General features: G+C 49.8%; 1 protein-coding gene across 1 annotated transcript in view; it reads left to right on the top strand.

The window, feature by feature from the left end:
* The window catches only part of LOC116954775 (DNA topoisomerase 2-alpha-like), a 59,066-nt gene continuing 33,938 nt past the window's right edge, over positions 1–25,128 (top strand). Inside the window, exons 1-14 of the mRNA XM_032975561.2 lie at positions 1–940; positions 12,401–12,574; positions 13,259–13,349; positions 14,334–14,397; positions 15,162–15,307; positions 15,570–15,667; positions 16,607–16,819; positions 18,460–18,633; positions 20,148–20,249; positions 22,087–22,224; positions 23,019–23,157; positions 23,734–23,891; positions 24,340–24,465; positions 24,859–24,969. Of these exons, the coding sequence (XP_032831452.1) occupies positions 902–940; positions 12,401–12,574; positions 13,259–13,349; positions 14,334–14,397; positions 15,162–15,307; positions 15,570–15,667; positions 16,607–16,819; positions 18,460–18,633; positions 20,148–20,249; positions 22,087–22,224; positions 23,019–23,157; positions 23,734–23,891; positions 24,340–24,465; positions 24,859–24,969 (1,773 nt within the window). The 5' untranslated portion in view covers positions 1–901. The remainder of the gene's footprint in view (positions 941–12,400; positions 12,575–13,258; positions 13,350–14,333; positions 14,398–15,161; positions 15,308–15,569; positions 15,668–16,606; positions 16,820–18,459; positions 18,634–20,147; positions 20,250–22,086; positions 22,225–23,018; positions 23,158–23,733; positions 23,892–24,339; positions 24,466–24,858; positions 24,970–25,128) is intronic.

The following is a 25,128-nucleotide window of genomic DNA, read 5'->3' as shown; positions in this document are numbered from 1 at the left end:
GCGATTGGCTCCCGCCAGCGGCGCCGAGTCTCAGCCCCGCGCGGCCTCGACTCCGTCCCGCGGATTAAAACAAAACAAAAAAAATTCTCTCTCTTCCCCCCCTCCACCCCCTCTGCCAAATCAAACAACACCCCCCCTCCTCCTTTCCCAGTCACGTTTATTATTATTTTGTGTACGATTATAGCTTTTTAAAATTAAACAACTTTCGCTGCTGTAGTAGCGCGCGCGTCTCTGCGTGAGGGGGAGGCGGCGGAGGAGGCGGCGGCGGCGGCCCTGGCTCTGGCCCTCGCTTTTCGGCCGAGACCCCCCCGGCGACTCGGCGGCGGCCTCTCGCCTCAGCCGGGGCAAGCTTCCCGCGACGTCGCGGCTTGCCTACCCCCCCGCCCGCCTGCCCGCCCGCCCCCATTCCCTTCCTCATCCAACCCTCTCCCCGCTTTGTTCTCGCCGCGATTTTGTCGATTGGACGAGTCGCGATTAAAACTTAAGCCGAACCGGGGTGAAGAATTTTTTTTTAAAATTTGCAAACAAACAAACAATTTTTTTTTATCAGCTCGCCGCGCTGAGGGAAATTCCGCCCCGTCCGTCGATCGCGCATCGCGGGGTGGTGGTGGGGTGGTGGTGGTACGGCCTCTTGTGTGCCGAGACTAAAAGGAGCGTTCAAGATCGGCGACGTTTCGGGGGCTATGTGCCCTTCTTTGCAGCGCGTCAAACAATAGCATTGTTTTAGTGGTGGGGGGGGGGTTTTGTTGTTGTTATCGTCGTCGTTCCCGTCCGTTTTCGTCGAGGCGTATAGGTTCGACGCCGTTTTATTCTTTGTGTAATTATTGTGACGGACGCACGCACGGACGGACGCACGCGAGGCGATAAAGACGAGCGGGGTGATAAAGACGAGCGGGGCGAGATGTCGAAGAGCAACGGCGACGCGGGACTCAAGTGGGTGGTGAGTGTCGGATCATCGATTTCATCAAACGCCACGGCGATCGCAGACGAATTCCGATTGTTAATCGATATTCGTTTAACCGTGCAGGGGGTTCAAAGGTTGATCGCGTCCGATGTTTTGCGACTCGTTACAAACTGTGTACTGTTGTAGAAAATAAAAGTGTTGGCGTTGTCAAGATCGTCCCCAACCACCCACCCGACGCAGCCAAACAACGTTAATTCTTAGACAATGTCTGCTCGTAATGCGATAATTGTTCAAGTCGCCGGTGGTTCGAAGCCTTAACAACACACGCAAATCTGCCCCGTGTCATTAACGTGGGCCTCAACCAAACATCCATGACGAGAATCGATAGTCTCGAATACTCGTAACCTGCACAATCCGAGTATTGGATAAGCGTTGAGCGACGTTGTGTACAGTATAGCGATAGTCGATTATTCGATAGCATGCAGATGCCGAGTAGCCTCTGTCCACCCCTGGAGTATGAATGTGTGTGGTTGTTGTTGTATACTGCAGTGTCTTTAAGTGTTGATGTTTCGTCAAAGTGTATTGTTGTGAGCTGATGGCTCTTGTGTGTTGGCGGTTCGCGCTACGAACCCGGCAACCCGAGTTCGATTCCCGCTAACACCGGTGACGCCTGATCTGAACCGGTCCTGGGCCTTCCCCTAGGTCGACTCAGCCTAAAATGAGTACCTGGTGAGGTGTGTAAACATCCCCACTTAGGGAGACAAAGGCGGCCGGGCGTGGTGCTGGCCACCCAGCCCATATGTGTACCGTACCGGCCTTCACAGGCCCTAACTCGCTCACAGAGCTTGCCCCTACAGTCTGTTGGGGCCTTCTGTTGTGTAAATGTTCACGTGTAAGTGTGCACGACCGACCAATCGCATGCTTTCAGCCTCTTACCTCTTTACCTTGTTTCGTGATACTTCGATGGACTGACTAGGCCAACGATGAGTCCTGGTCAAGCTGATTCGATAGTCAGCAGATAGATGGCTGCGTACCTGTACATGCAACGAAAGCGCCAATTTGTGGTCCCCCGGTTGCCACGCCGTGCGGGTTCGTGGGGCTCATTTGACCCGACTTCATAGGCCAACGCCGGACTGTGAATCTTGAATGGCCCTCTCGTATTCCAAGCATCGACTAAAAAAAACATGGGCTGCAGTTGAAAAACGTTGCCTTTGACTGCCGCGCTGATTATTTTCAGCACTGGGCTTCCATTGAGCAGGATAATTAAGTAGGATAATTTATCTCGACTTTTTGTTAAAATCAAAAGGTTATTGAATAAGGTGCGTTGTTGGTTTTTCATTTTCCAAAACGAATTGTTATTCTGGAGAAGGGTCATTGCCCGAAACGCCTGCTTGTACGTACATATTATTTTAAAGCGGCGGTGTTATGTATGTTGAACTTCTTTCGCACCGTACGTAGCCAACCGTGCTCATCGTAGGTTTTTAACAAATGCGAGTTTTAATGCGCCTGATTATACTCGTCTGATGGGATGGAATATGGTCACACGTAGCTGATTTCACGGTCGCTTCTTGATTGTGACTGTGATTGGAACGAGCCCACCGCACGTGGCTTATTTCCTTTAAAAGTTCAATTTCTCTATCCAGCGTGGATTTATCCAACATGAATAAAGGACGCACTCGTTCTCCGCTCATCTTTGCGAGCAAACATTGATTTGGAGTGAGTATCTAAATGGTTTGAAATAAAGGCGCCTGCTCCAGTTAACAAATGGATAGCAAACCAGGCATCAGACATCAGTTGACTATGATTGAGTCATAAATATCCTTTAAGTGCCTCGTCGATAGTGTGCAGTCTCTAGCTTTACTGATTGACCTCATCATTGGGGAATGACACGGTATTGATAGTGCCTAAATCTATATAATTTATCGTGTAATCTATAGAGGTATCATCAAAAACCTATTCAATTCATGGGCGATTTAATTCGATTGATAGCTGATATTCAGCTTGCTTTTAATAGTCTGTATAAATTAGTGGCAAAATATACGCAAACGATTGCCTGATAAATCTTGTAACTGTCAATAGTTCGTCTGAACATTGGTGTCTCTATCAACATACTAAACAAGCTATGTTATAGAAAGTGGTGTCGCCATTATTGGTAATATTCACATTGCATCCATATAACAGATGTAAAATTATACGGGAATGTACGAAAGAACAACTCAACACTTCGTAAATAACACTGTGGCCTAAAAAGATAAAGTATATAACAGGGGACGTTTCGGGCAATGTCCCTTCTTCAAAACACTTAAATAATATTCTTAGCTCTTTCGGTAAAGTCACTGCAGTCACGAAAGCTTTAAATCAAAATGTTACACTTAAATCAGTTTCTGAAGAAAAATATGGTAATGTGTACTTAAATTAATACATAATTTAGTTAATATTCAGTTCATCTCACTGCCATGAAAACGCCTTCAGTAACACCGTGGCCTCAAATCGAAAAAATAATCGGTGACGTTTCGGGCCATGGCCTTCTTCACTGCAGTCGTTGTATTTGATGTCATACACATTACGTAACTGATCACGCTCTAACAACCCACATTCAACTCGATCACTGCCAGTGTCTGTCGAGTGTAACATCATCGCCTATAACCATCAGCATCACGCCAGACATCATCATCAACCACAATCCTGTAACAATGATGTTGCTCTCATCACATACACTATAGCTCACCATCATCACAGAATTCACACATCATTGACATTGTAATTCCTTAATAGATGTTTTTGAATTATATCGCGTAAATATAAATGTGTCGTTAAACCCGCCACCACACGACACAGCCAATTTGTAAAGTTTGTCACGTAAACAAAAAGTGCCAATTCGTTACAAGTACATCACACCGATGTGTAGGAGCGTAAAACCCACAACATTTACAGTTCCGAGTACAAGGTTTCGCCAGTTACTACAACTAGCATCATCAGGCGACATCCAGATTAGTCACGGAAGCGTATGTGTTAAATTGTAGTTCCTGTCATAGTGGACAGTGTCGACGTCATCAACTGTACATCACTACTCGTTGATGCGTGCGTAAAGGCACATCGTTATCCCCGTAGGTGACGTCGTAATATAGCATTGCTATCGCTATTGTATGCCATTGTCATAATGTTGTCATCCTCTGTGGTATAAATAAACGTGGCTGATAATGTTTTGTATCTTAATACAACTCTTCACTGGTGGTACACCACGGTAAGGCGGGAAGGAGAGGAGGGGGAGAAGGAATGATTGGGTCAAGATGTTGGGGATGAGAGCGGATGGAATGGAGGCAGAGAGGAGGAGGAGAAAGCAGGCAGAAGTGAGCTTACCTTTGATTAATCATAGTTGGCTATGTACGGTGCGAAATAAGTTAAACATGCATAATTCTACATTTGAAGCTTTCGTGACTGCAAGGATTCATACTCTTTGGTTTTATTCGGTAAAGTCACGTAGGTAAAATAAAAGAAAAGAAAACAATTAAATCACGACGTTTCGGAGGCAACACTAGCGTCCGTCTTCAGGTGGAACAGTCACAGCAGAATATCTGTGTCAAGTGCACAGTTCCGAGACGACTTGGATTATATATTGGTCAGGGGGGGGAGGAGCCAGAAAGGAACCTGGGCGGGTGGGAGGGCTGAATTCAGCCGCCTGCAGTTTAACAAAAGGCGGCTTAATTCAGCCCTCCCACCCGCCCACGTTCCTTTCTAGCTCCTTCCCCCCCCCCCCCTGACCTATATATAATCCAAGTCGTCTCGGAACTGTGCACTTGACACAGATATTCTGCTGTGACTTCCACCTGAAGACGGAAGCTTGTGTTGCCTCTGAAACGTCGTGATTTAATTGTTTTAGTTTATTTTACCTACGTGACTTTACCGAATAAAACCAAAGAGTATTAAACATGCATACTCTGGGCCTCCAATTAGCACGGTTGGCTATGTATGGTGCGAAATAGTTCAACATACGTACATACATGGAGCAGGGTCTGTTTTCACAGGGGGCGGGGACAGGTGGAGAGATTCCAGAGTGTGGGTGGCCACACAAAGGTCATGTGATTTAGCCGTGACTTGATCTATTTTATATTCGTATGTGGCCATGACCACCGACTGGTGTCGTCTTAATAATCACTGTCAGTGTGCCAGTGGTTGGCAGACTTAAAACTGAAGGTTCTTATCATGAGGGAGACCGCTTAATTCCTGTCGCAGCCTCGTTAGCATTTCCGTCAGTACACAGCCAAGCAGACACAAGCACTTCCTCTAACCCTTACTACACTATCCAAGCAGACCTTTAGCCCCAACCCTTACTACACTAGCCAACTAGACACTAGCCCTAACCCTTACTACACTAGCCATCTATACACTAGCCCTAACCCTAACTACACTAGCCATCTAGACACTAGCCCTAACCCTAACTACACTAACCAACTAGACACTAGCCCTAACCGTTCCTACACTAACCAACTAGACACTAGCCCTAACCCTAACTACACTAGCCATCTAGACACTAGCCCTAACCCTAACTACACTAGCCAACTAGACACTAGCCCTAACCCTTACTACACTAGCCATCTAGACACTAGCCCTAACCCTTACTCCACTAGCCAACTAGACACTAGCCCTAACCCTAACTACACTAGCCATCTAGACACTAGCCCTAACCCTAACTACACTAGCCATCTAGACACTAGCCCTAACCCTAGCCACACTAGCCAACTAGACACTAGCCCTAACCCTAACTACACTAGCCATCTAGACACTAGCCCTAACCCTAGCCACACTAGCCAACTAGACACTAGCCCTAACCCTAACTACACTAGCCAACTAGACACTAGCCCTAACCCTTACTACACTAGCCATCTAGACACTAGCCCTAACCACACTAGCCAACTAGACACTAGCCCTGACACTACACTAGCCAACTAGACACTAGCCATAACCCTAACTACACTAGCCATCTAGACACTAGCCCTAACCCTAACTAGACTAGCCATCTAGACACTAGCCCTAACCCTTACTACACTTGCCATCTAGACACTAGCCCTATCCCTTACTACACTAGCCAACTAGACACTAGCCCTAACCCTTACTACACTAGCCAACTAGACACTAGCCCTAACCTTTACACTAGCCATCTAGACACTAGCCCTAACCTTTACACTAGCCATCTAGACACTAGCCCTAACCCTAACTGCATTAGCCAACTACACACTAGCCCTAACCCTAACTACACTAGCCATCTAGACACTAGCCCTAACCCTTACTACACTAGCCATCTAGACACTAGCCCTAACCTTTACTACACTAGCCAACTAGACACTAGGCCTAACCCTAACTTCACTAGCCAACTAGACGCTAGGCCTAACCCTAACTTCACTAGCGATCTAGACACTAGCCCTAACCCTTACTACACTAGCCATCTAGACACTAGCCCTAACCCTTACTACACTAGCCAACTAGACACTAGCCCTAACCCTAACTTCACTAGCCAACTAGACGCTAGGCCTAACCCTAACTTCACTAGCCATCTAGACACTAGCCCTAACCCTTACTACACTAGCCATCTAGACACTAGCCCTAACCCTTACTACACTGGCCAACTAGACACTAGCCCTAACCCTAACTTCACTAGCCAACTAGACACTAGCCCTAACTACACTAGCCAACTAGACACTAGCCCTGACCCTTACTACACTAGCCATCTAGACACTAGCCCTAACCCTTACTACACTAGCCAACTAGACGCTGGCCCTAACCTTAACTACACTATGCTCTTTGGGTCTTTCGGTAAAGTCACAAAGATAGAAAAATAATAATTAAAAAAATCACGGTGTTTAGATCGCAACACAAGCAATCGTCTTCAGGTAAATAAAATACAGCAGGCGGACTGCTGAGGCAGGAATAAATATAGCGAGAGAGCTACTGCAACCATAGGTTATAAAGCTTTGAGATGGGTGCAAGCCAAGGGTAAGTGGGCGGGGCTAGAGATGGAATTAGCAAGTAAATGTAAGATCGCAGAGCTAGGTATACCTTGGCCATTGTGTTGCTAGAGATTAGCATGTCAATCTGTTAATGTAACCCCACGGTTACAGTGCTGAAGAAGCCATTGTATGGCTCGAGATTAGCATGTCAATGTGTTAATGTAACCCCACAGTGACGGTGCTGAAGAAGCCATTGTATTGGTAGAGATTAGCATCTCAATCTGTTAATGTAACCCCACAGTGACGGTGCTGAAGAAGCCATTGCATTGCTAGAGATTAGCATGTCAATCTGTTAATGTAACCCCACAGTGACGGTGCTGAAGAAGCCATTGTATTGCTAGAGATTAGCATGTCAATCTGTTAATGTAACCCCACGGCTACGGTGCTGAAGAAGCCATTGTATTGCTAGAGATTAGCATGTCAATCTGTTCATGTAACCCCACGGCTACGGTGCTGAAGAAGCCATTGTATTGCTAGAGATTAGCATGTCAATCTGTTCATGTAACCCCACAGTGACGGTGCTGAAGAAGCCATTGTATTGGTAGAGATTAGAGATGAGCATGTCAATGTGAGACGGCTCCCGCAGCAGCGGCTGTGTTAATGAGAGACAGCCTATTAAACAACGAGAGCCACCGCCGCATCGAGAAAAATGGAGCAGCAGCTATGTTAGTGAGACATTGAGCCTGTTTATGTAAAGACATTTAACAAGGTAATGTAACTCAGAGAGTGGGAAATAACTGCTAACATAGGTAGGATGGAAGCATCACAGCCAGTTATTACTTTACCTGGTTATTATCGTCCTTCCAATGATTGCTCAGTTTGTACCCATCTCTGTTGAAATTGTGTCTGTGTTGAAATATCTGGATGGCTTCATGAACAAATCTTTGTTGATAGCCAGTGGGTTTGCGTAGTACCTTCGTCTTGGAGAAATCTATTTAATGTGTGCCCACAGCGTTAAAACAATGATCAGCCACGGCAGAGGTGTTGGTCCTACCGTGTTTCAGATCCGCCTTGTGTTCACGAACACGGTCAGCCCGGCGGGCACGAGCCCTAACCCTAACCACACTAGCCAACCAGGCCCTAGCCCTAACCACACTAGCCATACATATACTATTTACACTTGTTTACCCAGGAAAGTCTCACTGAGTCTCATAACACTTTTTCAGGAGGGTCCTGCATAAGGAAACGACGCCTAAACCTAACCACACTAGCCAACCGGACACCATAACTTCCTCTCATCCGAACTACAAATATCTACCAGATATTAGTCCCCAGCTCTAAGCACTCAGTGTAGCCAGATGTGAGCCCTGCCCCTAACCACCCAAGCTAACCAAATGCTAACCCTATAAATACTAGCCAACCAGACCATGCACGTTACGGAACTCGCCCATCAGTCCCTATTCCTACCCATAATTTGACTACTTTCTAGCCCTATTACTCGGCCTAGTCACAGCTTCCCCTTGTTGGCGCTTTGTCCCCCCAGGCTTTTCACTCTTTATTTTATTTCTGCTTTTGACACCTACGCCTGAACACCATCTGATGTGAAGAGAATGAATGGTAAAGACTGATAACAAGACTAAGCCAACATATACACATGTGTGTGTTGGCCAAGTTTGGAACATTGTGGGTATCATTCTCATTTTGGTGATGTCTCGTTTTCCTATATTTTTGTAAAAACCTGAATTGCCGTTATCAATGTCAACATGATTTCCTGCTCAAATGAGCATTGAGGTTTACACACATTTCCTGTTTACAGCCACGGGCCAGTGGTGGAGATTTTGCATTTCTTTGGCTGGGTGATTGATCCATAGGACAACAACTTGTTTATTTTTTCCACAAAGTGGTACTCGTATCGGCCTCGGAGGGAGGGATGGTGGGTTGAGTCACGACCCCCACCTCCCTCCCCTAACCAGGATTTGACCTCGCAACCTTCCAATTGCGAGCCGCTCACTCTACCACAGAGCCACCGGGCCTCCACATGCATAAAAAAAGTTTTTGACAAAAGCTGAGCAGTCGCCACGATGAGATACGACAGCATTTCGTATTGCAGTTATTAATGGAAAGTATAGCACGCAATTTTCCAAAATCCAGGGTAAAATGTTGCATTCTTAGAGTTCGGAGAAAACCATCTGGACTCAAAAAGTCCCGCAGTAATGCGTATTTAAGATTCCAGAGTCTGAGTAGAAACACCTGGCATGGGCACCATCAAGCTGAACCCTATCTAAAATTATTCGAATTTGCTGGAGACAAACTAAGGCTCAAAGGGGCGCATGACGGCACCGTCGATGGAAAGATTCTAAGAGTGGCCGGGGAAAGGTGACCTCGAGTGGGCCAGCGCAGCAGCGGCATCGGCTGCTTCATTAAACTCCGGCGTTGCGGCGTGGCCACTGCGCGTGTGCGATGCCCGCCCTCGTGTGCCGCCTTTCGCCCCCTCAGTGAAGGAGGCTGTGTGACCTGAAAGCCAGGCTGGAGACCTTTTTTCCCCCTTGCCCCGTGACTGAATTGACTCTCTTGGCATGCAGTGTCTCCAGTTTGCGTTTTTCGTTACGGTTTGCGGATCGCAAGCGCAGGCCCCAGAGGCCCCAAACGTGCGAAGCGGGCGGCCAGCAAACAAGCGGCGCCCATTGAAGGTGTAACGGATGAGAGTCGATGCGTTTCTTTAATTAAGCAAGGTTATTGTGAGAGCTTGGGAAACGAGATGATGGGGGGGGAATTCCAATCGGAGGTGGAGCTGTGCGAGGGAAGAATCGGAAAGAGAAGTGAGGTGACCTACAGTGTGGTTAGAGAGTAAATAAATACAGTGCGTGGTTGTGTGGGTGAGTGAGTGAGTAGGTGAGTGTGTTGTTGTGACCTGCAGTGTGTGGTGGTGGCTGAACAAAGTATGGATGAGATGAAAAAGTGAGTCTGATAGACCCGAGTCCTCAACGTTATTATCCTTACTATTAATAATGATTATAAGTCTCGTGGGTGGGGGAATCGGTGAGCGCAGTTCACAGAAAAGCAGCCGTGGGTGTAGCGATAGAACGTGACAACAACAAACACTACAAAAACACGATAGCAGTGCAAAGTACAAGAAAGGTAAATAAATCACCCACAACACATGCAAATACAGATAAACCATGCCCATCCTCTTCCAGGCAAAGCCCACTGAGGTATTAAATACTTTTTCGGAAGCCACCTGGCCACCACAAATGATAGCTCAACAAAGTGGCCGATCATTTGGACATTTAGCGCAGCAAAATAATCTGAACGCATGTTTCTAAATGTGGAGGGGAAAACTGGAGGACTCGGAGAAAAAATCCACGTGATCACATACATTTGTAACATTTGACATTTTTATTTTAAAGCTTTCGTGACTGCAGTAATTCATATTCTTAGCTCTTTCGGTAAAGTCACGTTGAAGGGAAACAATAAAATAATAAAATATATATAAACCAATAAAAAAATGCTCACGACATTTCGACCATAACACAAACGGTCGTCATCAGGTGTGTCGGTTTGCATAAATGTATTTTTTTTGTAAGCCATCTGGCTACCATGAGAGATTCGTTCATGAGGCTATCCACATACAAGCACAGAGACAATTTCAACCGAGAAGATGGATTCTGGCTTAGCAATCATTGGAAAGATTTGATAAACCATTTCAGGTCTTAATTGATTGTTCACGCTTACGGTGGCTTTCAGACAGCATACATTAATTTTTCATCTCCCCCCTCCTCTTTTCAGAACATAGATGGACTCGTCCTTCTAAATAAATTGTCAAATCGCTGCGCGTGGCGCTGACGTTTTTTTTATAAATAAATAAATACACCGTTTGAAAATAAATACATTTATGCAAACCGACACACCTGATGACGACCGTTTGTGTTATGGTCGAAACGTCGTGAGAATTTTTTTATTGTTTTATATATATTTTATTGTTTCCCTTCAACGTGACTTTACCGAAAGAGCTAAGAATATTTGACATTTTTGTTTTTACGATCGAGAACCAAAGTGGGGGGGGTGGGGTGCAAGGCTGCGGTAAAGGTTAAGAACCACTGGACTCTAATTAAATGAAGAACTGACTGACTATGCAGCAGAAGCGGCGAAGACGCACGGCGGCGTTGCTGCTGATGTTGTTGCTGCTCACACAGTGAGTTGTTGTTGTTGTTGCTCACACAGTGAGTTGTTGTTATTGTTCACACAGTGAGTTGTTGTTGTTGCTCACACAGTGAGTTGTTGTTGTTGCTCACACAGTGAGTTGTTGCTCACACAGTGAGTTGTTGTTGTTGTTGCTCACACAGTGAGTTGTTGTTGTTGCTCACACAGTGAGTTGTTGTTGTTGCTCACACAGTGAGTTGTTGTTGCTCACACAGTGAGTTGTTGCTCACACAGTGAGTTGTTGTTGTTGCTCACACAGTGAGTTGTTGTTGTTGCTCACACAGTGAGTTGTTGTTGCTGCTCACACAGTGAGTTGTGGTTGTTGCTCTCAGTGAGTTGTTGTTGTTGCTCACACAGTGAGTTGTTGTTCACACAGTGAGTTGTTGTTGCTCACACAGTGAGTTGTTGTTGTTGCTCACACAGTGAGTTGTTGTTGTTGCTCACACAGTGAGTTGTTGTTGTTGCACACACAGTGAGTTGTTGTTGCTCACACAGTGAGTTGTTGTTGTTGCTCACACAGTGAGTTGTTGTTGTTGCTCACACAGTTGTTGTTGTTGCTCACACAGTTGTTGTTGTTGCTCACACAGTGAGTTGTTGTTGCTCACACAGTGAGTTGTTGTTGCTCACACAGTTGTTGTTGCTCACACAGTGAGTTGTTGCTCACACAGTGAGTTGTTGTTGTTCACACAGTGAGTTGTTGTTGCTCACACAGTGAGTTGTTGTTGTTCACACAGTGAGTTGTTGTTGTTCACACAGTGAGTTGTTGCTCACACAGTGAGTTGTTGTTGCTCACACAGTGAGTTGTTGTTGCTCACACAGTGAGTTGTTGTTGTTGCTCACACAGTGAGTTGTTGTTGTTGCTCACACAGTGAGTTGTTGTTGTTGCTCACACAGTGAATTGTTGTTGCTCACACAGTGAGTTGTTGTTGCTCACACAGTTAGTTGTTGTTGCTCACACAGTGAGTTGTTGTTCACACAGTGAGTTGTTGTTGTTGCTCACACAGTGAGTTGTTGTTGTTGCTCACACAGTGAGTTGTTGTTGCTCACACAGTGAGTTGTTGTTGTTGCCCACACAGTGAGTTGTTGCTCACACAGTGAGTTGTTGTTACTGCTCACACAGTGAGTTGTTGTTGTTGCTCACACAGTGAGTTGTTGTTGTTGCTCACACAGTGAGTTGTTGTTGTTGCTCACACAGTGAGTTGTTGTTGCGTGGTTGCTCCGTGCATGGAGTGCGACTCGGAGCCACCTCTGCCCCCCGGTGGCTCTGAGGGGATGAGGGTGAGGGCCTCCAGCCACATTCCCCACTGCTTTAAGAGAACGCGCTGCGTCTCCCCCCCCACCACCTCCGTAGACCGTGTTCGACACGCAACATGCAGAGGGCGGCAAGACGGCCCCGGCCGGCACGGCGGGCGGCGACCCCTCCAAGCGGCTGTCGGTGGAGCGGATCTACCAGAAGAAGACGCAGCTGGAGCACATCTTGCTGCGGCCCGACACCTACATCGGCTCCATAGAGCCCACCACCCAGGTGTGCGCCGGCGACCAAGCATCGGCGGCTCCATGCCCTGCGTTGATGCTAAACTAAAACCAAACAATTTGTTTTGTTATTTTACCAGGTAAGGCCCACTAAGCCACTGCAGAGTTATTTTTGAGAAGTGACCTGGCTATCACAAATGATGTCCCAACCAAGTGGGCTTGTCGTCACGTGGAATTGTATCGAAGCCAAATACTTTAAATGTGGAGGGAAAAACCGGAGGACCCGGAGGAAAATCCACACGACCACGGGGAAAACACGCAAATGTACAGGCGTCAGGGTCAGGATCAAACCCACGACCTCCCGTATACAAGGCGAGTTAGTTAACGTCTCGCCACCGTGACGCTTATTGTACTGCCGTGCAGGCACTTGGAGGATGCTCTTTGTAGCGGTATATATGGATTATACATTTGCAATGATCAAATAGTTACGGCTGGCTTATGTCGAGCGGACTGCAATTTAAGAACTTTTAAGCACAAAAGCGGGACGGAAAAATGTGAAATACAACCGCACAGTTAATGGCGGACTGACATTGCGATTATGTCACTGCGTTAAAATTGGCACTTGTGTCGTGAAGCGTGTAATGTCGCGCAAGGCTTGGTCGTGACGGGAGTTGTGCGTGTGTGCATGGCGGGGTTGTCGGTAAGCGGTTGGCCTTGTGGCTGTCTCCTCACACAGAACATGTGGATTTTCGACGAGGACCTGGGACTCAATAATCGAGAGATCACCTTCGTCCCGGGCCTCTACAAGATCTTCGATGAGATTCTCGGTGTGTGTGTGTGTGTGCGTGCACCTTGCCTGGCACAGGCGCCATGGTGACGTCACTGTCACTTGGTGGTGAATGGCGGTATTGGTATTCGTGTGCGGTGGGGAGTTGGCGGTGTAGCGGTTAGCGTGTCGTGCCATGAACCTGGCGATCCAAGTTCGATTCCCACTCATGGCCAACACCAGTGATGATTATCTGAGCAGTCCTGGGCCTCCCTTAGGTCCACTCATACTGAAGTGAGTACCTGGAGAGGTGTGTAAACATCGCCACCCACCCCCTCATGTGCCGTGCCGGCCTTCATAGGTGCTCTCTGACAGCACTTGCCCCAACAGTCTGTTAAGGCTATAGGGGGGATCTTTGTGTGTGTGGTAGACGTCATCATGTCTCTTACTTGCTTATTTGTCACTCGTTCGATAAATCGCTCGCATACTCGACAACTCGCTCACTTGTGTACGCGTATCGCTCACTCATTCATCGCTTGCTCGCTCATTTGCCACTCGCTGTCATGCCAACTGATACATTCGCAATTTTTCATGGTCATCTGCCCTAGGCGATTTTCTCTGTTGGGAATTTGATATTTAGCTCTGACTTAACGTTAATTCATGTTTGTGCAATAATTTTGATTCCTCGTTTGATCGTGTTTTTGTGTAAATCAATTGGACACAACGAAAACGTATAACTCACACCCACTCTCATCTCACTCGCCTGTATACACATCATTGGCCACACTCGAGCTATCCCCTAAGCCGCTCACTCGCTCGTTATCAGGCGATAAACTGTGTGGGTGCAGCAAATGAGCAAGAGCGACCTCCATTCAAGCAGCAGTCGACCGGGGGTTTGGGGGGGGTTTCCTTAAGAATCCCGGCGAAAGTGGTCGTTTGAGAGAGCTGTTTAAAAAAAAAAAGCGTTATCTCTCGGTCCCGTGATGAAGAACGTCGCACGCGCAGAGGAGCGCGCGCGGTTTACTCTGATCCGTGTCTCTTCCAGTGAACGCTGCCGACAACAAACAGAGGGACAAGAACATGACGTGCATCAAGATTACAATCGAACCGTAAGATGCCCTTCATATACACTAGAGATGTGCTCCCGATTTTTGTGACACTTGTACTCCAAAAAAAAATATCAGTCGGGCCTACATTGAAATGTCCGATGATCCCAAATGTAAATGTGTTACCGTGACATTGGTGCCGCGACCCTTTGGTTGTGCGTTTAAGTGTGCGCGCGTTGCACGTCTGCTGACCGGCTCAATTCACCACCAACAACAACAGCAACGGCCGCCATTCGCTACCAAAGTGGTGGTGACATCACCGTGACGCTTCTGCCAGACGAGGTGCACTGTTGATGTGCGCCACGTGAAGTGCGGAAGGCCCTGGCTGCTGGCAGGAGGTCACGGGACAGACCCAGGTGTTGTGGGTTAACTGACTGACAGATGACTGACAGATGATGCACCACCTGTCCCCGCCCCCCCCCACTGTGCCCTGTACACAAAGACAAAACAAAGATCCCTCATGTAGCCTTAGCAGGCTGTTGGGGCAAGTGCTATTAGCAAGCACCGAATAAAAGCACACGAGGGGGTGTGTGGTCAATACCACACCCAGACGCCTTTGTCTCCCCAGTGTTGATAATTACACACCGCACCAGTTGCTATTTCGAGGCTGAGTCCACCTAGGTGAGACCCAAGTACCAATTCAGATTTTCGTCACCTATGTTGGCCTTGAGCGTCAATCGAACTCGGGTGGCCGGGTTCGTGGCGCAGTGCGCTAACAACTGTGCCGCTCCCTTGCACACGTGCATGTACACGCACGCACACGGCAGGGAGACCAACACCGTGAGCGTGTGGAACAACGGGAAGGGCATCCCCGTGGTGGAGCACAAGGTGGAGAAGATGTTCGTCCCAGCGCTGATCTTCGGCGAGCTCCTCACCTCCAGCAACTACAATGACGAAGAGAGGAAGGTCACAGGTAGGTGGGGAGGGGGGAAGAGCCTGCAGCGTGTCGCCCCCCCCGTGACACCGGGCGGTCGCGGGGGTGGGCTGCCCTAGCAAATCAACTTTCCATTCATAAAACGCCGTTATTTCCAACAAAACCAAACTCGGCCATTTTCAGCCGGATAGCAAATTTCCGTCTTCAGTTAAACCGTCGTCGTCGTTATCATCTCTCTATTTTTTTGTCGTCGCCCGCTTGTGTTCTTCAATTCTGACCATCGTCGCTCTCTTCCTGCCAGGTGGGAGGAACGGCTACGGCGCAAAGCTCTGCAACATCTTCAGCAAGAAGTTCACGGTGGAGACGGCCTGCAAGGAGTCCAAGAAGCAGTTCAAGCAGGTGCCGGGAGCATCACCACTGCCGCTACCCGCTCTCGTGCCACACACCCACAGTGCCTCTGCTTCCTCTCAGTGCCAGTCTTGGTGTTGGTTGTGGGTCTGTGTTCTCGCGTTGGCTAGCGCACGCACTTCGCATGAGAAGTGAATTGCCTGCAGCTCTTTTTCTTTTGGCATGGCCTGGCATGGGTCCATTTTGTATTTACGTGTTAATATTCAAGTGAGGCGTACACATTTGTGCATTTTTGTTTTTGCTGTCACTGGTAGGGTCTAAAGTGTGGCTCTTTAGTCCACCAGATGCGGCTGTTTAATCCACCACGTGTGGCTCTTTAATCCACCTAATGTGGCTCGTTAATCCACCACACGTGCGGCTCTTTAATCCACCACGTTTGGCTCTTTAATCCACCTAATGTGGCTCTTTAATCCACCACATGTGGCTCTTTAATCCACCTAATGTGGCTCGTTAATCCACCACGTGTGGCTCTTTAATCCCCCTAATGTGGCTCTTTAAGCCACCACATGTGGCTCTTTAATCCACCACATGTGGCTCTTTAATCCACCTAATGTGGCTCGTTAATCCACCACGTGTGGCTCTTTAATCCACCACATGTAGCACGTTGTTCCACCACACGCGCGGCTCTATCGAAGCGGCATAACGTAGAACGCACTGTCACAGCACAGAACAATGATTGTCTCCCGTGCTGTGCCGAAAACTGTCAATATATATACACACTTATGTATACACACACTTGGCTCTTGCAGAACTCACGGGGGTACTCTTTTGCTCTTGATCAGTTACAGGTTAGCCACCCCTGGTCTAAAGTATTGATGTTGACGATGAGAGACCTGTCAGGCTGTCGTTGTCTAGAGACCCCGTCGGGGAAGGGTCTATCTCTCGTTGCCTAATAACTCATCCGTCGGTTGGCACGATTTCTTCACTCAGACGTGGACCGAGAACATGGGCAAGTCGAGCGACTCCAAGATCCGCTATTTCGACGGCAGCGACTTCACGTGCGTGACCTTCCAGCCCGACCTTGACAAGTTCGGCATGAGCAGCCTGGACAAGGACATCGTGGCGCTGATGACGCGCCGCGCCTACGACATCGCCGGCTCGTGCAAGGGCGTCAAGGTGTTCCTCAATGGCAAGAAGCTGCCCGTGAGTTTACACGACAATGGGGAGCCGGGGGGGGGAGGGGGGGCGGCTTCGGGGGCTTAGGGTGAGGTGGGAGGGTTTGGGGGCCACTCCTAAACCACACCGATGATTTACTGACCTGGATCCACATCGTTGATCTCTTGTTCTCCAAGTAATTGATAAGTCTGCTCTGTTTGTCTGTCTGTCAGTGTGTCATTGTCTATAGACACCATCAGAGATTGGTCTGACTCGTATTATCTACAGGCATCATCAGAGACCGCTCTGTCTGTCTGCCAATGTCTCAACTCCATCAGAGGACTGTGGCAGTATTTGGGGGAAACGCAGACGAATCGGTCTTCACTCAAGTTAAACAGTTATGGGAATTCGTTATTATTGTTGAACAAGAGTTAGTTTAAATTCCATTTCTGTTCATCGTTAGCCCTTTATTGTAAGTGTTTTTACTGTAAAGCAAGCGTAAAAGATTGACATTCGATTTTGAAATTTTCGATTTTTTTTGCCAAGCTAAATCCACTTTTGTTGTCGCCAAGTTTCACATGAACCCAGGGGGTGTATACATTTTTATTTTCAGTCCAAATTGACCCCTAGCCAATCCGGCCACCTTAGCATTTCCCCTCCTGGCAAATCGGCCGCAAGGTGATTTCCACCTCCGCGTTAGTGATGCCGTTTTCTCGTTACACCGCACAAGTGCCGTCCATCGATTTGAGCGCAAACGTATGTCTTTCTCTTGCAGCGTACAACAGCTTGTGTCGCTGGCAGGTGAGGGTGTGCGCGCGTCCCTGCGATGGGTTGTGAGCACTTCTCTCTCTCTCTCTTCGTTTGAGCACTGCTGGGCTCAGAGCACTTGGGCAAGGGTCACTCTTTGTGTGTGAACACTCGCTCTGTGTGTGTTGGTCCTGGGCCTCCCCTACGTCGCCTCACCCACGAGTACCCGGCACGGTGTGTAGTAAACCTAGTCACCAGGGAGACAAAGGCGTCCGGCCCGGCGTAGCGCTGGTCACCAACCACGTCGAGTGCCGTGCCGGCCTTCGTAGACGCCACTCGCTAACAGCACTTGCCCCAACAGTCTGTTACAGGCTATAAGGGGGATCTTTGTGTTGTGAGCAGTGTTGGGTATCTCACTTGTGCTGGAGAGAAACTTTTTAGGTCTTTGGAGTAAAACTCACCCTCTTAATTTTTACGCAGTGTGAGCGAAGTGCAACATCGCATTTAAGTTACGAGTCATTTCAAATATATTTTAAATAAAACATCGCTGAGTGTGTGAGATGTAAACGTTGCACACCATGCATTGTTTTTTTTTACGTGTAAAACGGCCAGCGCTGTGGATGTAGGCACGCCTTGAGTGTGACCTCACTCAGCTCATCACAGCTGGGTGTGTAAAGCACCTGTGGTTTGCACTCTTTATCAGCTGTGAGCACGTTCAGTTGGGTGTAAATTGATGTTGTTGTTCGGTGTTGAGGGTGGTGGTGGAAGGGGCGTGGCGGCGGTGCAGTGGTCAGCGCCCCGAGCTACGAACCCGGCAAGCCGAGTTCGAGTCCCGCTCGCGGCACCGACACGAGTGGCGAATTATCGAAAAGAAACGGTCCTGGGCCTTGTCCCCCATGTTTGCTCGGCAATAAATGACCACCTTTGGTGCGAGCGTGCAGGTGACCGGCTTTCGCAGCTACGTGGACATGTACATGAAGGACAAGGTGGACGAGACGGGCAACATACTCAAGGTGGTGCACGAGGTGGTGGGCGAGCGCTGGGAGGTTTGTCTCACCGCTAGCGACAAGGGCTTCCAGCAAGTCAGCTTCGTCAACAGCATCGCCACCACCAAGGTACAGCGGAGCTACGCGCGGTGACTCCGCAACCACCGCCACCACTGGCACCATCGCTATCGCCGGTACCATCACCGCCACTGCAGATGCACTCGCATCGTCGGCATTACCACAAACGTTTCCGTTGAACGCGATCATCATCACCAGCGTCACCTCTGCCACTGTGACCACAACCGTGACCCCACTCCCTTCGTGAACGTGGCCTCTGGCAGCAGTATTACCACTGGCCAGCTTGACGACCGCTATTGCCACCTCCTTTGTTAACGGTACCATCCGCATTACCATCGTCGCCATCATTGGTACCTCCTTCATGAACACTACTTAATGTTACGTATCACCACCGTGACAACTCTGTCAATACATAATGTGAAAGCCTACGTGTTAAACAAACTCTTTCACAAACACCACCAACTTTACTAGTGCCATTACCTCCTGCATCATTCACTCTACCATCATCGCCGTCAGCATTAGCACCACCACCAATGAAGTTAGCACCGGCAAACTTGCCCAAGTGTGCCGTGGTCTACTTGCACCTGTACCTAACTCTTTAGTGGCGCCTCTTGCTCTCGTATTATATTTGCACGGTTTTTTTTCAATCCATGTGTTTCGTGTACGACCATTAATTCCTCTCAATGCTCTGATGGTGCGCTGTTTTTGAGTTGTACGCCTTTTGGCGTCATCTGGTCCAACACCAGTGGAGACTAGGCTCTAAGAAAAGCCGTCTCGGGTGTGGACCAATCAAATTCAAGGACAGTACATATCATTATCAGAGTTGTCTTTTTTGTTTGCATTTTGACTGCTTGTGTTGTGGTTATTGCAAACATGATTCCTTGTATAGAGGTATCAGTTTTTGTGCCAGATAAAAGGGTGAAATCTATTACTATATCTTGTTACTGGCAACGGAGGTCTCATAACATTAATTCCTCGTTTATTGGTTGTGCGATATTCCTTCAGTACCCTCTGCAATGTCGATATTTTTGTCGTTGCTGTTATAGTTTTGGTTCTTTCGGTAAAGTCACGTAGAAGGGAAACAATAAAATAATACAAATTAAAAAAACCAATAAAATTCTCACGACGTTTCGACTGCAACCCAGCAATCAGCATCAGGTGTGAAAACCACAGCAAGAAGATTTTCTTGATGATGATTGCTTGTGTTGCAGTCGAAACGTCGTGGGAATTTTATTGTTTTTTATATTTTTATTATTTTATTGTTTCCCTTCTACGTGGTGACTTTACCGAAAGAACCAAGAATATGAATCCCTGCAGTCAGGAAAGCTTTAAATACAAATTTAAGTTGTTCCTGTTGTTGCTGTGCTCACGCAGCACTGCGGATCTCCCGTGGTAAATATCAGGGCAACTTGGGGCTCCGTCGGACATCATTCGCATAATGGCTAAATTTGACCATCGGTGTAACAAAGCAGATTGATTTAAACTTATCGCCCGTACGATGTTGTCTCCTCCTCCTCTCCCCCCCACCCCTGCTGCTGCCGTTCCCCCCCCCCTCCCCACATCAGGGCGGCCGCCACGTCGACTACGTGGCCGACCAGGTTGTCGCTAAACTCATCGAGGTCGTCAAGAAAAAGAACAAGGCTGGGGTGCTTGTGAAGCCCTTCCAGGTGAGCACGCCGCTCCCACCCCGCTCCCACCCTGCTCCCACCCCGCTCCCACCCCGCTCCCACCCTGCTCCCACCCCGCTCCCACCCCGCTCCCACCCTGCTTCCACCCCGCTCCCACCCTGCTCCCACGCCGCTCCCACCCTGCTACCACCCTGCTCCCACTCTGCTCCCACTCCGCTCCCACCCTGCTCCCATGCCGCTCCCACCCTGCTTCCACCCCGCTCCCACCCTGCTCCCACGCCGCTCCCACCCTGCTACCACCCTGCTCCTACTCTGCTCCCACTCCGCTCCCACCCTGCTCCCACGCCGCTTCCACTCCGCTCCCACCCTGCTCCCACCCCACTCCCACCCCGCTCCCACCCTGCTCCCACCCCGCTCCCACCCTGCTCCCACTCTGCTCCCATGCCGCTCCCACCCTGCTTCCACCATGCTCCCACGCCGCTCCCACCCTGCTCCCACCCTGCTCCCATGCCGCTCCCACCCTGCTTCCACCCCGCTCCCACCCTGCTCCCACTCTGCTCCCACGCCGCTCCCACCCTGCTCCCACCCTGCTCCCACCCCGCTCCCACCCTGCTCCCACCCCGCTCCCACCCTGCTCCCACGCCGCTCCCACCCTGCTCCCACCCTGCTCCCACTCTGCTCCCACTCCGCTCCCACGCCGCTCCCACGCCGCTTCCACTCCGCTCCCACCCTGCTCCCACCCTGCTCCCACCCCGCTCCCACCCTGCTCCCACCCCGCTCCCACCCCGCTCCCACCCCGCTCCCACCCTGCTCCCATGCCGCTCCCACGCCGCTCCCACCCTGCTCCCACTCCGCTCCCACCCTGCTCCCACCCCGCTCCCACCCCGCTCCCATGCCGCTTCCACTCCGCTCCCACCCTGCTCCCTCCCCGCTCCCACCCTGCTCCCACGCCACTCCCACGCCGCTTCCACTCCGCTCCCACCCTGCTCCCACCCCGCTCCCACCCCGCTCCCACCCCGCTCCCACCCCGCTCCCACGCCGCTTCCACTCCGCTCCCACCCTGCTTCCACCCCGCTCCCACGCCGCTCCCACCCTGCTCCCACCCCGCTCCCACCCCGCTCCCCCCTGGTCTGGTACCTGCACACGAGTGTTCACCTACTCTTCTTGTTTTTTGTTTGCCCCGGTGGCGAGATGTGAACTACCTCTCCTGGCATGGAGGAGGTTGTGGGTTTGTTCCCCACCCTGACGCCTGCTGTACATTTGGAGTTTGCGTGTCTCTCTCTCTCCCCCTGGTTGCATGTATTAATCTCTGGGTCCTCTGGGTTTTCCCTCCACATTTAGTTAGTATTTGACTGCTATAACTTTCCATGTGATAAGTCCACTTCGTTGAGCTATCATTCGTGATAGCTAGGTCGCTTCTGAAAAAGAGCTACATAGCTCAGTCGGCCTTACCTGGTAAAATAAAAAATTGTTTAATAGTTTAGTTTGTTCTGGATGATGGCAAAGAAAATGGCACGCCGCTGAATATGGAGCGGCAGTGGCTACCTCCCATGTGTGTGCGTGAGCCAGCGCATGCCTCTGTGTTTGACTGTATAACTGTGTGTGTGTGATTGTTTGTACGTGTGCCTGTTGGCGTGCATGTTCCTGTGTGTATATATGCCTGTGTGTGTGCCTTTGTGCATTTGTGTGTCTTTGTGCACGTGCGTGCATGTATGCCCTTGTGACTGTTTGTGTGCACCTATGCCCGTGTGCCTCTGTCTTTGCGACTGCGTGTGTCTATGCCTATGTGCCTGTGCATGTGTGTATGTGTGAATGGCTGTGTGTGACTTTGTTCCTGCGTGTGCATCTACGTGTGCCTGCGTGCCGCTGTGTGCAGGTTAAGAACCACATCTGGCTTTTTGTGAACTGCCTGGTGGAGAATCCGACCTTCGACTCCCAGACCAAGGAGAACATGACTCTGCAGCACAAGCGTTTTGGCTCGACGTGCCAACTCTCGGAGAAGTTCACCAAGGCGGTGAGCCCGGCTCGCTCGCTCGCTCACTCGCACGCGTGCGCCCGTTTGTGCTTGTGTGTGTGTGTGCTGCCCCATGGGAGCGGTAGTGTAGCGGTTAGTGCTGCGCTACGAACTCGGCGGCCCGAGTTCGATTCTCGCTCACAGCCAACACCAGTGACGATTATCTCAAATGAGTACCTGGTGCGGTGTGTAAACATTGCCACTAGGGAGACAAAGGCGGCCGGGCATGGTGTGGGCCACCCACCCCTTGGTGTGCTGTACTGGCCTCTATAGGTGCCCGCTAATAGCACTTGCCCCAAAAGTCTGTTCAAGCTTTATGGGGGGTCTTTGTTGTGCTGCCCCTGTGGGGAGCGATGGTGTAATGGTTATCATGCTGTGCTACGAATGAGTACCTGGTGCGATGTGTAAACATCGCTACTTATGGCAGTCGGGCGTGTTGCTGGCCACCCACCTCATGTGCTCTGCTAGCCTTCGTGAGGTGCTCGCTAACAGCACTCTCTCCAAACGTCTGTTAAGTCTATAAGGAGGATCTTTGTTTCACCTCTGCCCACACCAAGCGGTCGCCAAAAGGGTCACATTAGTTGTCTGTAGCATCACTTTCTCTCTGCTACTGCTCTTACTCAGACCTAGAAATCATTGTTATCTGGAGTTAGGCCTACTTCTAAATAGGTAGCTTCTAAATAAACAGTGGCAGACAGATGGACGGGTTGTCCGATGGGGGTCCGTAGACAATGATGGCAGCCTCTTCTATTCGCTCACCGCTGCCGTCGTTCTCGCGTCTTCTTTTCACGCAGGCCACCAACTGCGGCATAGTGGAGAGCATCCTGAACTGGGTGAAGTTCAAGGCTCAGACTCAGCTCAACAAGAAGTGCTCCTCCGTGAAGCACTCCAAGCTGCGGGGCATCCCCAAACTGGATGACGCCAACGATGCCGGCGAGTGTCCACACCCTCACCGCTTACCCCCCCCATACTTCTTTGTGTCAGCGGAGAGTGGTATCTGAGCCGGTCCCGGGGCACCCACGGTGGTGAGATGTTAACTACCTCGCCTGGAATTTTTATTGAAAGCTTTCATGACTACAGGGATTCATATTCTTGGTTCTTTCGGTAAAGTCACGTAGAAGGGAAACAATAAAATAATAAAAATATAAAACAATAAATTTCTCACGACTATTTCGACTGCAACACAAGCAATCATCATCAGGTGTGAAAACCACAGCAAGAAAATTTTAAAAAAGTGGCGTTTTTTTAACGTTAGCACCCTTCTACGTGACTTTACCTCGCCTGGTATACGGGAGGTCGTGGGTTTAAACCCGACCCTGACGCCTGCTCTATATTTGGAGTTTGCATGTTCGCCCTGTGAAAATCTATACGTGCGAGTGTGTGTGAAAATGTCTGTACGTGCGTGCTTGCGTGAATATGTGCGCGCGTGTGTGAATGTCTACGTGTGTGCGAATGTCCGTACGTGCGTGTGTGTGTGTAAACGTACGCGCGTCTGCGGTCATCGTGCAGGAGGGCGCAACTCCCAGAGCTGCACGCTCATCCTGACAGAGGGCGACTCGGCCAAGACTCTGGCCGTGTCGGGGCTGAGTGTGGTTGGGCGCGACCGCTACGGAGTCTTCCCCCTGCGCGGCAAGATGCTCAACGTCCGCGAAGCGTCGCACAAACAGGTTCTGCTCGATCGCTCGCTCGTTCCCAATCGAACGCTCGCTCCAGAGACTGGTCCACTCCGTTGTACACTCTCAGTTGTCTCGTCTCTCTCCTCCTGTGATTTACCTTCCACGCTGAGAATCTCTTCTGTTTGTCCCCACGAGACATTTGCCCGTGACCTCATTCATCCATCCGTCACGCGTCGTCAGCGAAGGACCGTTGCGCCAAAACGTTTGACCCCTCGCGACGACATTTTCTTTCATTTCTCTTGCTGCCATACACCGGTGTCTCGAGTGATTTGTTTTGATCCACGTATCACAGGGGGGCGACCACAGGGGTGGGGCCCTTTGAAAGTCGCAGTCCTCATTTCGAACGTTGACCGCCAACCAGAGTGCGCGCAATTTGCTTTGAGACGGGGAGACGTGTCCACAAAGTGACGGCAGTATCTCTCGTTTTTTTCTTTCTCAGATCATGGAGAACCAGGAGATCAACAGCATCATCAAGATCATGGGCCTGCAGTACAAGAAGAGCTATGAGGATGCCGAGTCCCTGCGCTCGCTCCGCTACGGCAAGCTCATGATCATGACCGATCAGGTGAGCTGCCACCATGGGTCACTCGGCCCAGCGTCGAAACGCTAGAGAGGGTCAAAGTTTAAACTGAAAAGTTGAAGATTTTGAACTCTTTACCCGGCCGGGTGGCTCATCGGCAGAGTGAGTGGCCCGCGTTAGAAAGGTCACGAGTTCAATTCCTGGCTTGAGGGAGGTTGACTCAGCCCATCCTCGTCCCTGGGGTCGATAGAATAGGTACTACTTTGTGGGCAAGCGGTTTGCCTGTGGTTAGACTCGCCTCTGTCACAGGTACGTGGAATTTCCCCCCCTCACCCGCTGACTGGGGTGTGAACAGAAGATGCTTCGTGTGAGCAGGAAGTCGCTCTTGGCTCGTTGGCGCAGAGGCAGACGGCCTTTTTTTCTTTTCTCGCCATCTAGGACCAGGACGGCTCCCACATAAAGGGGCTCCTCATCAACTTCATCCATCACAACTGGCCCTCGCTGCTCAAGCACCACTTCCTGGAGGAGTTCATCACGCCGCTGGTCAAGGTAGGTGGGTGCGCGACGTTTGTGTGATCGCGTGGACGCGTGGGTTATTGTTGTCCTAGTAATATTTGCGCACTTTCAGGGGCGCTCGCTTAAATGCCTTGGCAGCTCAAAGCGCCTTCAATCACATTTCGTAGAAATGTAAATCAACATTTATAACAG

The sequence above is a fragment of the Petromyzon marinus genome, chromosome 56 (genome assembly GCF_048934315.1).
Source record: "Petromyzon marinus isolate PM22_M1 ecotype Great Lakes invasive population chromosome 56, UKy_Petmar_22M1.pri1.0, whole genome shotgun sequence".
In the NCBI taxonomy this organism is placed as follows: Eukaryota; Metazoa; Chordata; class Hyperoartia; order Petromyzontiformes; family Petromyzontidae; genus Petromyzon; species Petromyzon marinus.
This window is presented reverse-complemented; position numbering and strand designations above follow the sequence as displayed.